At 50.0% G+C, this 15,713-nt stretch overlaps 2 protein-coding genes across 3 annotated transcripts; one reads left to right on the top strand and one right to left on the bottom strand.

Annotated features, from left to right (window-relative positions):
* The first annotated feature begins 8 nt into the window (after nucleotides 1–8).
* Nucleotides 9–1,735, top strand: COA4 (cytochrome c oxidase assembly factor 4 homolog). Of its 2 annotated transcripts, none has more exons than XM_082067908.1 (2): nucleotides 9–118; nucleotides 1,346–1,735. In XM_082067908.1, exon 2 carries the CDS (start codon nucleotides 1,371–1,373, stop codon nucleotides 1,614–1,616), a length of 246 nt encoding a protein of 81 aa, XP_081924034.1. In that variant the 5' UTR covers nucleotides 9–118; nucleotides 1,346–1,370; the 3' UTR covers nucleotides 1,617–1,735. The 2 variants fall into 2 exon arrangements, with proteins under 2 accessions (XP_081924034.1, XP_081924033.1); XM_082067907.1 differs by having other exon boundaries at nucleotides 13–118; nucleotides 1,336–1,735.
* A 1,321-nt stretch (nucleotides 1,736–3,056) lies between these two features.
* On the bottom strand, nucleotides 3,057–13,788 carry MRPL48 (mitochondrial ribosomal protein L48). The gene is made up of 8 exons (XM_082067829.1): nucleotides 13,568–13,788; nucleotides 12,041–12,093; nucleotides 11,695–11,732; nucleotides 10,739–10,824; nucleotides 8,971–9,143; nucleotides 7,102–7,204; nucleotides 4,890–4,979; nucleotides 3,057–3,295 (listed from the first exon to the last, which is right to left on the bottom strand). The coding sequence occupies exons 1-8, from the start codon at nucleotides 13,586–13,588 to the stop codon at nucleotides 3,221–3,223; spliced, it is 639 nt and encodes a 212-aa protein (XP_081923955.1). The 5' UTR covers nucleotides 13,589–13,788; the 3' UTR covers nucleotides 3,057–3,220.
* Between the last annotated feature and the right edge of the window lie 1,925 nt (nucleotides 13,789–15,713).

Here is a 15,713-nt window from a genome sequence, read left to right as displayed (position 1 = left end):
GTGGAATCGGAAGGGGAAGGCGTCCTCCAATCAGAGAGCGCTCCCGAGGCCACGCCCCTCTCCGGTAGTGCTCTCCGCGACGCCAGCCTTAAAGGGGCCGCGCTGTGTTGTTGGGCAGGTATGGCGGGGCTGGTCGGCGGGAGTGGGAGGGGGTATAGAGGGTGCTGGGTAAGGTGTAGGGGAGATGCCGAAAAATCATGGGGGCTGCTGGGCCTCCATGGGTGGGGGTAAGGTGTAGGGGGGCTCTGGGCACCCATGGGGGGCTGGGGAGTGCTGAGCTCCTTCTGGGGTGCATGAAACATATGGGGGCACCCATGGGTGGGGGTAAGGTGCGTGGGGGCTACTGAGGACCTATGGGTGGGGGTAAAGCTGTAGGGGATTGGTGGACACCCATGGGTGGGTATAAGGTGCATGTGGGGTGCTGGGGACCTATGGGTGGGATTAAGGTGCATAGGGGTGCTGGGCACACATGGGGGGCTGGGGGCTGCATGTGGGGTGCTGAGCTTCTCCTGGGGTGCAGGGAGCATATGGGACACTCAGGGTGACATGGAGGGTGTTGAGCACCCATGGGTGGGGGGTATGGTATATGGAGGGGTGCTGGGCACCTATGGGTGGGATTAAGGTGCATGGGGGGTGCTGGGCACTCCTGGGTTTTGGGGGCTGCATGGGAGGGTGCTGAGCTCCTCCTTGGGTGCATGAAGTGTATGGGGCACCTGTGGGTGGGAGTAAGTTGCATGGGGGGTGCTGGACACCTATGGGGGGGGTATAAGGTGCATGGGGGTGCTGGGTAGTCATGGTGGGTTGGGGGCTGCTTAGGGGGTGCTGTGCACCTCCTGGGGTGTATGAAACATATGGGGGCACCCATGGGTGGGGTAAAGGTGCATGGGGGTGCTGGGCACCTATGGGGAGGGTATAGGTGCATGGGGGTGCTGGGTACTCATGGTGGGTTGCTTAGGGGGTGCTCTGCGCCTCCTGGGGTGTATGAAACATATGGGGGCACCCATGGATGGGGTAAAGGTGCATTGGGGGTGCTGGGCACCTATGGGGAGGGTATAAGGTGCATGGGGGTGCTGGGCACCTACTGGGGGGTTGTATAAGGTGCGTGGGGGTGCTGGGTACTCATGGGGGGCCAGGGGGTGCTGAGCTCCTTTGGGGTGCATGGAGCATAGGGGGGCACCTATGGGTGGGGTAAGGTGCATTGGGGGTGCTGGGTACCCATGGGAATTTGGGGGCTCCATGGTGGGGTGCTGAGCTCCTCCTGGAGCATGTGGAACACACGGGGGTGCGAGGCACTTTGGTGCGTGTCCCCAAAAACGGGCTCATTGACCCAAGCAGGGCTCTCCAGGGGCTGACACCCACCCAGCCCAGCGATGGCGAGACCCGGCCACGCCAGGAAACCGCCGTCGCTGGAGGAAGACGAAGACGAGGACCCCGTGGACGCCATGATCGGGCGGACGGGCTGCCTGGCGCAGCACCGGGCGCTGCAGGAGTGCATGGCGGAGCGGCAGGACTGGCGCCACTGCCAGGCCCAGCTCCGCGCCTTCGGCCAGTGCATGGAGCGGCGCCAGCAGCCCCGCCAGCCGCCCCCTGCACACCATGAGCCTGCCGGCGACTGAAATCCATGGGGACGCCACCGTTGGCGCCCCTGGGCTGTTTGACCCGTTTTCTGTGATATGGTTTTTAAATAATCCACACTGCGTTGTTGGGAAATTAAATCTGGTGGTTTGTTATCCTGGCTCGAGTGTCTTTGGGGATAACTGGGAGCTCAGAAGGCATCCCTGTGGGGTTGGGTGGGAGTTTCCAGCCCAAAATGTCCCAGGTTTGGAGCATTCACAGCGTGGGTATAACATCCCTGCTGTGGATTTCAACCTTATTGAAGCCTTTCTGGACTGAAAAGAAGAAAGATGGGGACAGACTTTTGAGCAGGGCATGTTGTGATAGGACAAGGGGTGATGGTTTTAAACTAAAGGAGGGAGATTCAGGCTGGATATGAGGAATTGTTGCCCTGAGGGTGGTGAGAGCCTGGCCCAGGTTGGCCAGAGAGGTGGTGGCTGAACCATCCCTGGAGACATCCCAGGCCAGGCCGGACGGGGCTCTGAGCAACCTGAGCTGGTGAAGATGTCCCTGCTCATGGCAGGGGGGGCACTGGGGGAGCTTTGAAGGTCTCTTCAACCCAAACTATTCTATGATTCCAGAGGTTTTCCAACAGCGATAGCCTCATGTCGCACAGGATGGGATTTTGGAGGGATTAATCTCCTGGGAAGCTCCAGGAGCATCAGGTATGTGGGGAAAAAAGGCTCTGGTGAGGAGAAATGCTCAGCTGAATACAACCTCCTAGCAACCCATCCTGGGGAGGATGCTAGTGAGTTATTTTTCCACTGGTGCCTAGAATGGGCAAACAAACAAACAGTTTTCTGGAGCAGGAAAAACCTCCTCGTAGCATCCAACAAACCAAGGCCTAAACTTGGTTCTAACGCATTTCAACCAAGTATCATGTCAGCTCCGGCCCAAAATAAAAGCAGCTCGATCTTAGAATTTGAAATAGTGAAGATTGGAGTGAATGAACCCAGCACTGCAACCTGTTCGACCCAGCGGAATAGGGTCTGTCTGAGCTGAAACCAGGAAAATGGCTGTTGTAAAAACTGGGTTGATTTGGGGGATCCAGGGGGAGGGTTATCAGAAATTAAGGAGAAATTCTGCCACCTCTGATGCTTTTTTCCATCAAACAGGAGTTGAGCTGCTTGGGGATGATTATCCCCAACCTTCCCAGGGCTCTGAGGCTCCATTTGTGTTGGCAAAGCTCCGGTTTAAGCGGTTTTACGAGAGTAACGCGTTGCTGCGGCCTCCAGCTGAAGAAAGGAGCGGGATGGGTCACTTCCACATCAAATTACCGTACTAAAGTATCATTCACTTGCAGAGATTTCTGCAGACTGAAACCTTCAGAAATCCTCAAATACCAAAAGCCAAACAGGCAGGAAAAAAGAAAGGAAAAGGTCAGAACTGGGAAAAGTAAACCCATGTTCTATCCTGCACCCACTTCAGTGAGTACAGATCACTTGGATATAAACACATCTCTTTATTAAGACAAACTGCTTGACAACAGTGCGAATTTCTTGCAGATCGCCAAATTATCAGTGCAGTGAAGTTGCGTTGTGGAGGCTCGAGTGGCTTCGCTTTCCCGGAGTCGGCTCTGAAGCGGATGGAGCGTTTCGTCCTCGTCTCAGTTCATCTGCGCCAGCAGCTCTTCGAGTTCCGGCCGGGACTTTAATCGGCTCTTGAAATGAGCTTCGGTGTGCTGGGGAGGGAGGGAAAAGGAAGAAAAATAAGCAAATTGGAATCACCTCTGGAGCACTTTTTGAAATCAAGAGGAAGACAAACCTTCTCGCTAAGAGAATCGCTGAGAAGTGGAAAAATACAAGACTTAAATGAAGGCGGGGAGTGGGAAGTCACTGCAGGGTCAGAACTCATGGGCAGCTCCACCTGGAAGCTGGTGGGAGAGCTCTAAGCCTCTTCTCTTACATCCAGCCTTGTACAGGAACAGCTTTGGAGGGAAATCATTGAGGGTGGAAAGATTCTGGCGGCAAGGGAGTGTGGTAACCGCAAAGGGCTGCTCTGAAATTCAGCCTCATCGGCACCTCCTCACCTGGGGAACTGCGTTTGGAAGAGTGAGCAGCGGCATCGTGCTCAAGCATCATAGAATCATAGAATGGTTTGGGTTAAGGGATGTTCCCAGCTCCCCCAGTGCCCCCCCTGCCATGAGCAGGGACATCTTCAGCAGCTCAGGTTGCTCAGAGCCCCGTCCAGCCTGGCCTGGGATGTCTCCAGGGATGGTTCATCCACCACCTCTCTGGCCAACCTGGGCCAGGCTCTCACCACCCTCAGGGCAACAATTTCTTCCTCATGTCCAGCCTGAATCTCCCTCCTTCAGTTTAAAACCATCACCCCTTGTCCTATTGCAACAGGTCCTGCTCAAAAGTCCGTCCCCTTCTTTCTCCTAAGCCCCTTTAAAGTCCGGAAAGGCCGCACTAAGGTCTCCTTGGAGCTTCTGTTCTCCAGCTGAACACCCCAACTCTCTCAGCCTGTCCCCCAGCAGAGCTGTTCCAGCCTCGCATCATTGCTGTGGCTCCTCTCCTCTCCATGGCCCAATGTCACCGTTCTCCCTCCAGTGACAAAGCCACCAGCAAAAATTAAAAAGAAAAAAATAAGGGCCCTAAGGCAGACACAGGACTGTGAGCAAACCAGATTATTACTGGACTCAAGAGCCCTTCTTCCATATTCCTTCTGGTTTGCAGAGCTGGAGATAACGAAACGTTCTTCAAAGAAGCCAACTGTGTTTTCCTGTTTGAATTCCTTGTGCTGCCTTCCCTTTCCAGCCACAAAAGTCCTTTAGTCCCCAAATAAAAAGCACCTCCTGTGACTGCTTTGTCTGAATGTAACACAACAGAAGTTTAAATATGTCCTTATGCTGGGTCCACTAGCAAGCAGGGTTCTGTCCTGAAGCCCTCAGTGCTGAGAAAACTGTTGGGTCTTTCTATAGAAAACAAGCTGAACATCTCCCAGAGCTAATTCCACCCAAACTGGGCACAACATTTGGGTTTCCAGTCTCAGCTTTGCTACCAACCGCTCCGTGAAGTTCCTGGTGGGGAAGGGTCGCAGGGAATCTGCGACTAATTATAGGAGGATAAGGGGAAAACGAAACGTTCATCAAGAATTAGAGGTAATGGGTTTTGAAAGACCAAGTGATGAGAGGTGCCGGGTATCCCTTAGTCTAGACTAAACAGTAGGCGCAGGACCAGGTCTGTATTTTCAGACCAGGTCTGTATTTTCAGACCAAGTCATGTATCACATCTGCTTCCTAAACGCAAAGGAATGGGTAAAATTCAAGATACCTCTGCCACTGACAGATGGACCCCTTCAGGCTGATTACTCTGAATTATTTCCAGGAGGATCGGAGCGAACGTCGAACTCAAACCGCTGATCTGAAAGAAGAAACAAACAGAACATCATGCACAAAATGGACTCGTTATATTAAAAACACGGGAAGAGACGCTGGTTTGGTCCAAGCCTGCGGCAGCCAAGCTCTCTGCTTCATCCCCACATTTCTCACATACAGCACATCCCCAAACTCTAATTTTGGCTCTTCTATATGAATATTGTGCTTCCCATCCCTACCTGCATGGCCTCCTGCACGTAAAGACGCTAATTTAGGAGAGACTTCAACACGAAAGCTGCCACAGCAAACCTGCATCCTCGGCCTTAACCACACATCAGCTTTCTCCAGTGGGAAGAGTCTAATTCTAGACTTAAAATGTAATCCATCACGGGTTTAGCAAGGCAACATACTATAAACTAGGAAAAAGTCACTGAGAGAAGTATCTATTAATATTTACCTCCACTTTTGAAGCTGGCTAATACTATTTTTAAATTTCATCGAGTTTGCGAAATCTTTCATCCTTACACATGATTTTTCCACCCTTTGTATCAATTATTCTGCATAAAATAGATAATAAATCTTAATAATACAGAATGCAAAAACTCTTCTTCTGCCTGCTACTTTGCAAACAACTTTCAGCAAGAAAGGAGGCAAGAAGGAGGACCCGGGTAACTCTAGACCGGTCAGTCTCACCTCCATCCCTGGGAAACTGATGGAACGACTTCTCCTCGGTGCCATCTCAAGGCATCTCAGGGATAAGAGGATCATTAGTGTCATTAGGGGCAGTCAACATGGCTTCACCAAGGGGAAGTCGTGCTTGACCAACCTCATTGACTTTTATGAGGACATAAAAGGATGGATGGATGATGGCAGAGCGGTGGACGTGATCTCCCTTGACTTGAGTGAGGCATTTGACACAGTGTCCACAGCATCCTCACAGCTGAACTGAGGGAGTGCGGTCTGGACGATCGGGTAGTGAGGTGACTGTGAACTGGCTGAAGGGAAGAAGCCAGAGAGTCGTGGTCAATGGGGCAGAGTCCAGTTGAGGCCTGGATCTAGTGCAGTGCCTCAGGGGGCAGTGCTGGGCCGGTGTTATTCAATATATTCATCAGTGACTTGGATGAGGGAATAGAGTGACTGTCAGCAAGTTTGCTGGTGACACCAAGCTGGGAGGAGTGGCTGACACACCAGAGGCTGTGCTGCCATCAGAGACCTGGACAGGCTGGAGAGTTGGGCGGGGAAACATTTAATGAACTAGAACAAGGGCAAGTGTAGAGTCTTGGATGTGGGCAGGAACAACCCCAGGATCCAGTGTAAGTTGGGGAACGAGCTGTTGGAGAGCAGTGTAGGGGAAAGGGACCTGGGGGTCCTGGGGACAGCAGGGTGACCATGAGCCAGCACTGGGCCCTTGTGGCCAGGAGGCCAATGGTACCTGGGGTGGATGAGAAGGGGGTGGTCAGTAGGTCAGAGAGGTTCTCCTGCCCCTCTGCTCTGCCCTGGGGAGACCACACCTGGAATATTGTGTCCAGTTGTGGCCCCTGAGTTCCAGCAGGACAGGGAACTGCTGGAGAGAGTCCAGCGCAGCCACCAAGATGCTGCAGGGAGTGGAGCATCTCCCGTGTGAGGAAAGGCTGAGGGAGCTGGGGCTCTGGAGCTGGACAAGAGGAGACTGGGGGGTGACTCATTCATGTTTACAGATATATAAAGGGGGAGTGTCAGGAGGATGGAGCCAGGCTCTTCTCGGTGACAACCAATGGTAGGACAAGGGGTAATGGGTACAAACTGGAACACAGGAGGTTCCACTTAAATCTGAGAAGAAACTTGTTCCTGGTGAGGGTGGCAGAGCCTGGCCCAGGCTGCCCAGGGAGGTTGTGGAGTCTCCTTCTGTGCAGACATTCCAACCCGCCTGGACACCTTCCTGTGTAACCTCATCTGGGTGTTCCTGCTCCATGGGGGGATTGCACTGGATGAGCTTTCCAGGTCCCTTCCAGTCCCTGACATTCTGGGATTCTGTGATTCTGTGAAATCGTGAATTAGACTTCAAATTAGGCTTCAAATTTACGCGTTTAAAGAGGCTTAACACCTGGTTTTTAAGGGGGTTTGAGAGCTCTGAGCACGGAGACGCCACCACAAGAGCGGTGGCATTATCGGCAAACACCAGCTCGTACCTGGACAACCCTCTGGTGGGTGGTGAGAACCGCATCCAGCTGCATTTTGGAACCTCGCTCCTCCAAGAACAGCACCTCGTCGGTTTTGGTGGGCATGGCGTAGCTGCAGGAACCACACGGTTAGGATGGGGGAGGACAGATTTGCGCCGCTTTACAGGAACGAATCGACCTCCAGCAGCAGGGAACGTGGCAGGAAGATTAACTTTTAATGAGAAATTAATTATGCAAACAATGTATCTCGCAAATCAAGCGCTGGCAGAAGCCGGGTGTTTTACTGGAAGGAGATAAGGGGGAAACTTGCAGTGCTATTACCAGCAAATTCAGCTACAAACACCAGCTTGAGAAGAGAACTTTTAACTTCATACTTGAAGGAGAGCTTTAAAGCGACAATTCTGACTTACTTTTTAATAGTCTATCGATTTTAATTGGGAACGGAGCTAAAAACCACTGCCGCAACGCACCACTGCAAGGATATTGCATTCACCGCTGGGAATTTATGGTGAATTTATCAGGAATTTATGGTGAATTTATTTCAGAAATTTACAGTGATCTTCTCAGGAATTTACAGCGAATCTATCAGGAATTTACAGTGAATTTAACAACAAGGCAGTGGGTCAGATTTTGCTCTCTGGTTACAGTTACTCCATTTCCATGGCATCAGTAACAACAGGCTACATCTTACCGCTCATGTTTTACCCTATAGATTTTGCTCTTTAAGGGTAAATGGTTTCTTCCTGCACATATTGAACTCTGTGCACCAAGTCCAACCTCAGAGGGCACAAGTGTGACACAGGTAATAACACCTAAGGCTGAAAGTGGTACCAATAGCCTCAGGCTGTGGGATTTCTCTGAAATTACTTTCCAGCGCGTTGCTGCTGATGGAATTTGTCATTTCTTATTGTCACCGCGTATCCTGCTTATAACAAACACCTGTCAGTCACGGATGGGTCAGGTTTTCGTGCTGTTTGGTGCAAGAAACATCACAGAGATGCTACAAGTAGCTGATCTACGGCTGACAGTTCATCCAAGTAAATGAACACAAAGAAAATTATTCTTGACAGGTTTAATTGGTGTGAGGAGGAACCAGCGTTTATACTCAGACATACAGGTAAAGACACACACTTCAGATAATCAGCACTAAGTGTTTTTACTCCCTTAGTGCTTCTGCAGCAATAATATTCTCCTCGCACAGGCTTCAGGGGTTCCCCAAGCTCCTTCTAGTTTGTATATTCACTACCATTGCTTACTCTTCAATATACACACAAAGAGCCTGGGTAAAACGTTATAAAGAAAAAACAGCAGCGAAAGGCAGCAAGACTTAAGTTCCTGAGCTCAGCACCCACAGGCTTAAGTGTTTTTTCTCAGAGGAATTGGAAGTAATGGCACTTTTTTTTTCCCCCTCGAGATCTGTTCAGTCAAAGAATCATAAAACCATTTTGGTTGGAAAAGATGCTGAAGATCATCAAGTCCAACTGTTCCCCCCCCTGGCACTGCCCCATGTCCCTGAGAACCTCATCTATGTGTATTTTCAACCCCACCAGGGATGGTGACTCCAGCACTGCCCTGGGCAGCCTGTTCCAATGCCCCACAGCCCCTTGGGGAAGAAATTGTTCCCCACATCCAACCTCAACCTCCCCTGGCGCAACTTGAGGCCACCTGAAATTGTTCAGCGCCTGAACAACTCAATTTCAGCCTTCCTTATCTGAATAAAGCATCCCAAACCCTGCAGACACACAAAAAGAGAACAGCAGGCAGCTTTACACTTATTTACACGTTGGATCCTAGGAACAATTTCTTCCCGGAAAGGGCAATGATCTCGAGGGTCTCTTCCAAGCAAATTATTCTATGATCTTATGATGTTCCTCATACCTTTCATTCACTCTGATAGAGAGCCGGTTGCAGAGTCTATGCACATATTGAGCAAAATGTTCCACCAGACACATATCGTAGGAAGTCATCTGGATGTTGAGATCTCCATACTCGTGTTCGGTCCCAACATTTATCTCTTTCATCTGTACTTTATCCTTCTTCCTCTTTGGAACCTGTAATTTTTTTCAAAACAAAGAAAAAATATCTGGTTTTGGATAAAGCTGGAAATAAAAAAAAAACCATTAACTCGTGCCTGCACAGGAGACAGAATCACAGAATCCCAGAGTGTCAAGGACTGGAAGGGACCTGGAAAGCTCATCCAGTGCAATCCCCCCATGGAGCAGGAACACCCAGATGAGGTTACACAGGAAGGTGTCCAGGCGGGTTGGAATGTCTGCACAGAAGGAGACTCCACAACCTCCCTGGGCAGCCTGGGCCAGGCTCTGCCACCCTCACCAGGAACAAGTTTCTTCTCAAATTTAAGTGGAACCTCTTGTGTTCCAGTTTGTACCCATTGCCCCTTGTCCTATCATTGATTGTCACCGAGAAGAGCCTGGCTCCATCCTCCTGACACTCAACCATGAATGAGGTCACCCCTCAGTGTCCTCCTGTCCAGCTCCAGAGCCCCAGCTCCCTCAGCCTTTCCTCACACGGGAGATGCTCCACTCCCTTCAGCATCTTGGTGGCTGCGCTGGACTCTCTCCAGCAGTTCCCTGTCCTGCTGGAACTGAGGCCCCTACACTGCTCTCTAATAGGTCGTTCCCCAACTTACACTGGAACCTGGGGCTGTTCCTGCCCAGATACAAGACTCTACACTTGCCCTCGTTCTAGTTCATTACATTTCTCCCCGCCCAACTCTCAGCCTGTCCAGGTCTCTGATGGCAGCACAGCCTCTGGCGTGTCAGCCACTCCTCCCAGCTTGGTGTCACCAGCAAACTTGCTGACAGTCACTCTATTCCCTCATCCAAGTCATTGATGAATATATTGAATAACAGCGGCCCCAGCACTGCCCCCTGAGGCACTGCACTAGATCCAGGCCTCAACTGGACTCTGCCCCATTGACCACGACTCTCTGGCTTCTTCCCTTCAGCCAGTTCGCAGTCACCTCACTACCCGATCGTCCAGACCGCACTCCCTCAGTTTAGACCACGCAAAGGTTCTCTCCTCTGACAAAGGTTTTGCTGAGCTACATGGAACACATCGCAGCCCATCTGTGCTCGCTGTCCCCGATCACAAAACTGGGATGACATTATCGTAACAGATGTTCTCGAGTCGAGCAGTTCGGCTCTTGGACGGCAGCACCGCAGGATTCACACAGAAAATACATGCGCACCGTGATTAATTCCTTCCAGGAGAAACCCAGGAGCAGAAAACAAACTGGGTTTTATTTTAATTCCTTCCTTCGAAGCAGCTGTCTAGGTGAATTATTGTTTCTTCCTTCCACCAAAATTGTCATCTTTCCAAATTTGAGGGAATATAAAACATTTAAATGCAAAATGTAGAAATGCAGAGAAGCCCTCCTCACAATACTCTGCAATAATCTGAAGCTGAGGTGTTAAATTCAGCATCGAGTAGAGATTCTTACCCCCATTAACAAGAATATACCAGACAAAATAATTTCTGCGGTGTTTTGAGTGGGTATTTCATGTGACGTAACACACGTAAATCATGATATTTTTTTAATATGATTCATCAGCCTTGGAATTAATAATACCCATGTTTAAACCGAACTGTAAGAAGATGGGTCAGCTGAAATTGTTATTCCTACCTCCTTCGGGAGCAGGTATTTGAACGTCCCAATGCCGTGCGTAGGACGGGATTTGTAGTCTCTGTGGCAACTCACGAGCACATCACCTTAAAATTAAAGCAGAGGAAACGCGTTTCCAGCTGAACAACACACAGCCCTTCTCTAAACAAACATACATGGGTGCCATTGAGAGCCCAAAATCCACATGGGGGGCGGGAATTTGTCCTCGGCACCACAGCCAGAATGTTATAATTCACAGTTGGTTACGGCGAGCAGCGAATAAGGGAGGGAGAGATTAAAAATGACTCATTTAATTCACTCCCAGGTGAATTCTCAAGCAAAGACAGACTTGTCAGCACCAGTGGATGGGGAGGATGCTGATGAAATGTTACATGTCTCCTCTCACGCGACAGCAGTGATGCTACTACAATGGATCTGAGCCCCGTTTAGTTTAAAATCCAATTCTGTTCAAATATTCATGTGCTCGGAAGCCAAATCAAAACGGCGTCAACGTTTTATTTATACTTCCTTCTCCAGGGTAAAATGAAACCCTCTGTAATCCTAATTTTAATAAACAGAGCTCCGAACAGCAAAGAGAAACGGAACACCAAGGATCTAAGGCACTCGGATACACTTTGCCTCCGCATCAAAATCAAATTTGATTTTAAATTGCGACAGTGGACTCCACCAGCTCAATAAATTTTGAAGTGGGACCTCACAGGGCTGTAAAAGTCATTTCCTGGACATTAATATAGTGAATGGCATCTGGCTGCTGTCACTTCACAGCTCAACCAAGAGCAGAGAAACAGAAGAAAGGGTTAGGAAAAAAGGTATAGAAGAGGAAAAGTACCTGCTAATGTTATTTAACCAGACCAAAATTGGCTAAAAAAAATGTAAGAGATGTAAATGCTGAAATGCAATATTTATTTTGGGTAAACGAAGTTTTGGCCTTGCGTTGGGTTATTAGGAGGCCTTACCTGCAGCGCACAGACGGTTTTCTCTGGGTGTTGCTGCTCTGTAGGAAACAAGATCATTGTTAAAAGCCCTGATTTCAGCCACCTATGGAAATAAAACATATCTCCTTGAGCAAAAGCTCACAGCCCAAGTTCCTCAGACACAGGCTGATCCTGTTAGCAAAGAAACACTTTGTCCTCCATACCCCACAGCCCTTTCAGCTGAGCCTCCCTCCACCACTAAAAGATCTCCCTTGGCAAACCGTACTTTTTCTGCCACATAAGTGCTCTGAGACTCTCAGTAGAAGTGTCCAAGGGTTTTTAATGCCCTATAGTGTGTTTTATTCACCGGGTTTGATGTCAGACTCACCTGCTGAGCGCCAACACCTGCTTCAGCAACGCTCCCTTCTTCAAGCACAGCGCCTGCAATGAGCCACCATGGTCAAAATGCAAATACTCAGAGAGTTTTCACCATCGCTTCCCAAAATACAGCATGGAAACAACACCCGAGACCCTCGGAACATGCCAATAACCCAGTCTCTCCAGAATATCGCTCCCCAGAATATCGCCACAACTCAGAGGGATGAAGCAGGAGGATGATGATGATGATGATGATGATGATGATGATGATGATGATGAGTGCGGTGACCTCTCACGCATTCCCTCACTTTGCTCCGGGATCCAACAAGCTAGGGTGGGAGATCCGTAGGGATCAAACCCTCCTGCTTGTTCCAGATCCATGTGGATGGAGGAAAAACAGCTTGTGAGGCAAAGAATCAGAGAATCATTTTGGGTGGAAAAGCCCCCCAAGATCATCGATTCCAATTATAACACAACCCTGGCATTAACCTATGTCCCTGAGTACCTCACCTATAATATAAAAGATATCAAAATGTTTTAAAATAAATTTTAAAAAACATGTAAAATATTAAAAAGAATATATATAAGAGCTTTACTATCACCATATATATATATATATACAAAAGAGCTTTACTGTCACCAAATATATATATGTGTGTGTATATATATATACATATATATATAAAAGAGCTTTACTGTCACCAAATATATATATGTGTGTGTATATATATACATATATATATATAAAAGAGCTTTACTGTCACCAAATATATATATGTGTGTGTACATATATATACATATATATAAAAAAGAGCTTTACTGTCACCAAATATATATATGTGTGTACATATATATACATATATATATAAGAGCTTTACTGTCACCAAATATATATATATGTGTGTACATATATATACATATATATAAAAAAGAGCTTTACTGTCACCAAATATATATATGTGTGTACATATATGTATACATATATATATAAGAGCTTTACTGTCACCAAATATATATATGTGTGTACATATATATATATATATATAAGAGCTTTACTGTCACCAAATATATATATGTGTGTACATATATATACATATATATAAAAGAGCTTTACTGTCACCAAATATATATAGGTGTGTACATATATATATGCATACATATAAAAGAGCTTTACTGTCACCCTATATACATACATACATACATATATACATACATATACATATATATATATATATATATATATAAAAAAAGAGCTTTACTGTCACCACAACCCCACCAGGCAGGACCTGCATCGTGTCCCCTGGGGCAGGCGGGTAATTACAAGTTAAAGAGTGACAGGGAGGACCAAGGACCTGCTGGTCCCCAGGGGCAGTGACAGAGCTGGGGGGGCTGTGACGGACCCTGTGTCGCTGCGGTGACCCCTGGGTCCCTGGGGGGGGGTCCCTGTCGCAGATACACCACGGTAGGTGACCCAGGGCACTAGCTCAGAGTCAGTGCTCCCCCCCAGTGTCCTTCCCCGTGTCCCCAGCGCCGGTACCTTCGGCAGCGCCGCGTTCATCGCTCCGCCCGGACCCGTCGCTCCCGGCGTCCCCTCGGTGCGTCCCGCCCCGCGTTCCCAGCCTCTCGCGGGGGGGAACGAGATTTTTTAGACAACCCTCGCTGCTCGCAGGGCCGCGGTGTCGTAGCGGAGGGGGCGGGTGACAGCGGGGGACACGTTGTCCCCGCTGTCTCACATGGAGCAGCGCGACGTGGCAACGACCGCGCGGCGCGCCCAATACTGTGCTACACACCCGGCTAGTCGCGAAACGCCCGCCCCTCGCTCCTTCTCGCACGCTGATTGGTCGTCAGCCGCGTCCATCAAGGTAGCCATGTTGAGTGTGGCATGGCTGGAAGGGCACCAGCGTGGTACGGCGGCCATCTTGAGTGTGGCCGGTCCGGCCCCCGCCGCCATGTTAGCGCGGGAAGCGCTGTGAGGGGAGCCGGATGGAGGGCGAGCGGGATGGGGCTGGGCAGGTTTCAAGGAGGGGTGATTTGTGTTCATGAGCCTTAACCAACACACATTTCTGGAGCACAAGTGTGATGGGAGCGGCTGAGGGACCTGGGGGGTTCAGCTGGAGAACAGGAGCTGAGGGGAGACCTTCTGATCTCTGAACTGCCTGAAAGGAGCTTGGAGCCAGGGGGGGTCGGGCTCTGCTCCCCAGGAACAAGCGCCAGGAGCAGAGGAAACGGCCTCAAGTTGCGCCAGGGGAGGTTGAGGTTGGATGTGGGGAACAATTTCTTGCCCAAAGGGCTGTGGGGCATTGGAACAGGCTGCCCAGGGCAGTGCTGGAGTCACCATCCCTGGAGGGTTGGACAGACGGACATGAGGTTCTCGGGACATGGGGCAGGGACAGGGGTGGGGGAACAGTTGGACTCTATCTTGAGGGTCTTTTCCAACCAAAATGATTCTTCCCCGCTCCCCTCTCTCTTCCCTGCTGCCAAATTTCCCTCTTCTTGTGTGGCAGACGCTCCCCTGAGCCCCCATCTTGGAGCTCGACACCCTGGCGGCTTAATTTCTTGTCAGGATTTCCAGCTCTGCTGACTGATTGCTGCTCCGATTCCTTTTGGCTGGAGCTGCCAGGCTCATGATGGCCTTTCTCTCTCTCTCCAGTTTGTCGGTGTTGATCGGTGTGGCGAGTCTCCTCCGCTGCGGACCAGACTCGTGTGTTGGATTCCTGCTCCGTGAGCCACCCTGCCAGTCCTGTCCTGCATTTCTGAGGCGCCTGGAGCTCCTGATTCGCACCGCACAGCCCAGATGTTTGTCCCTCTTGCAATCTGGTGCATAGAGGGAAGAGAAGGAACATGAGTGGACAAAGTTTGCCCAAAAGCAGAGCCGGGGGGGTCTGTGGCGTCTCCTGCTCAGCATATACATGAAGCGGATCTGCAGCACCTCTGCTCTTTGCTCAACACTTTGCAAGGACGCCGGCTCTCAGATCTGAGCTGTGTTTTTGTGGTGATCTCCAGACATGACAAAACTGCTCATGTGGATGTTGTCCTGCCCTTTGATCTCCCCTGGGGAGCCCCAGGCAGGGCCACCGGGGCAGTGACGCTTGTTAGATAATTCCAGGGTGTTCCGAGCAAGAAGCAACGTGGGACTCGGAGCTGGGTTCAAACTGGCTCTCCCGTTCCAGGAAAACTGGGCTTCTGCTTCTGTGAACTTTGAATTCCTGGAGAAAATGCTGTGCTTGAAGAGGGGCTGGAGGGGGACGGCCTGGTGCTGCGTTTGTGGGGGGAGGTTGTGATGAGCAACACAAAAAAGAGGAGGTCAGGCTCACGGCAGTCCTCCGTTCCATGACCTCAAACATTCTGTTCATGGAGGGGGCTACACCCCCTAATTTCCTCTGTTCTCAGAATCACAGAATAGTTTGGGTTGAAGACACCTTCCAAGCTCATCCAGTGCCCCCCCTGCCATAGCAGGGACATCTTCACCAGCTCAGGCTGCTCAGAGCCCCGTCCAGCCTGGCCTGGGATGTCTCCAGGGATGGTTCATCCACCACCTCTCTGGACAACTTGGGACAAGCTCTCACCACCCTCAGGGACAATAATTTCTTCCTCATGTCTGGCCTGAATCTCCCTCCTTTAGTTTAAACCATCACCCCTTGTCCTATTGCAACAGGTCCTGCTCAAAAGTCTGTCCCCATCTT

This window comes from Streptopelia decaocto (genome assembly GCF_964273445.1).
Source record: "Streptopelia decaocto genome assembly, chromosome: 1".
Lineage (NCBI taxonomy): Eukaryota > Metazoa > Chordata > Aves > Columbiformes > Columbidae > Streptopelia > Streptopelia decaocto.
The sequence above is the reverse complement of the archived record's forward strand: the minus strand, read 5'-3'. Positions and strand labels throughout refer to the sequence as shown.

Coding starts and splice junctions, on each gene's coding strand:
- COA4 (XM_082067908.1), top strand. CDS start 1,371: ATGGCGAGACCCGGCCACGCCAGGAAACCGCCGTCGCTGGAGGAAGAC.
- MRPL48 (XM_082067829.1), bottom strand. CDS start 13,588: ATGAACGCGGCGCTGCCGAAG. Junction 9,144..10,738: donor AATACCTGCTCCCGAAGGAG/GTAGGAATAACA, acceptor AAAAAATTACAG/GTTCCAAAGAGGAAGAAGGA. Junction 4,980..7,101: donor CCCACCAGAGGGTTGTCCAG/GTACGAGCTGGT, acceptor TTCTTCTTTCAG/ATCAGCGGTTTGAGTTCGAC.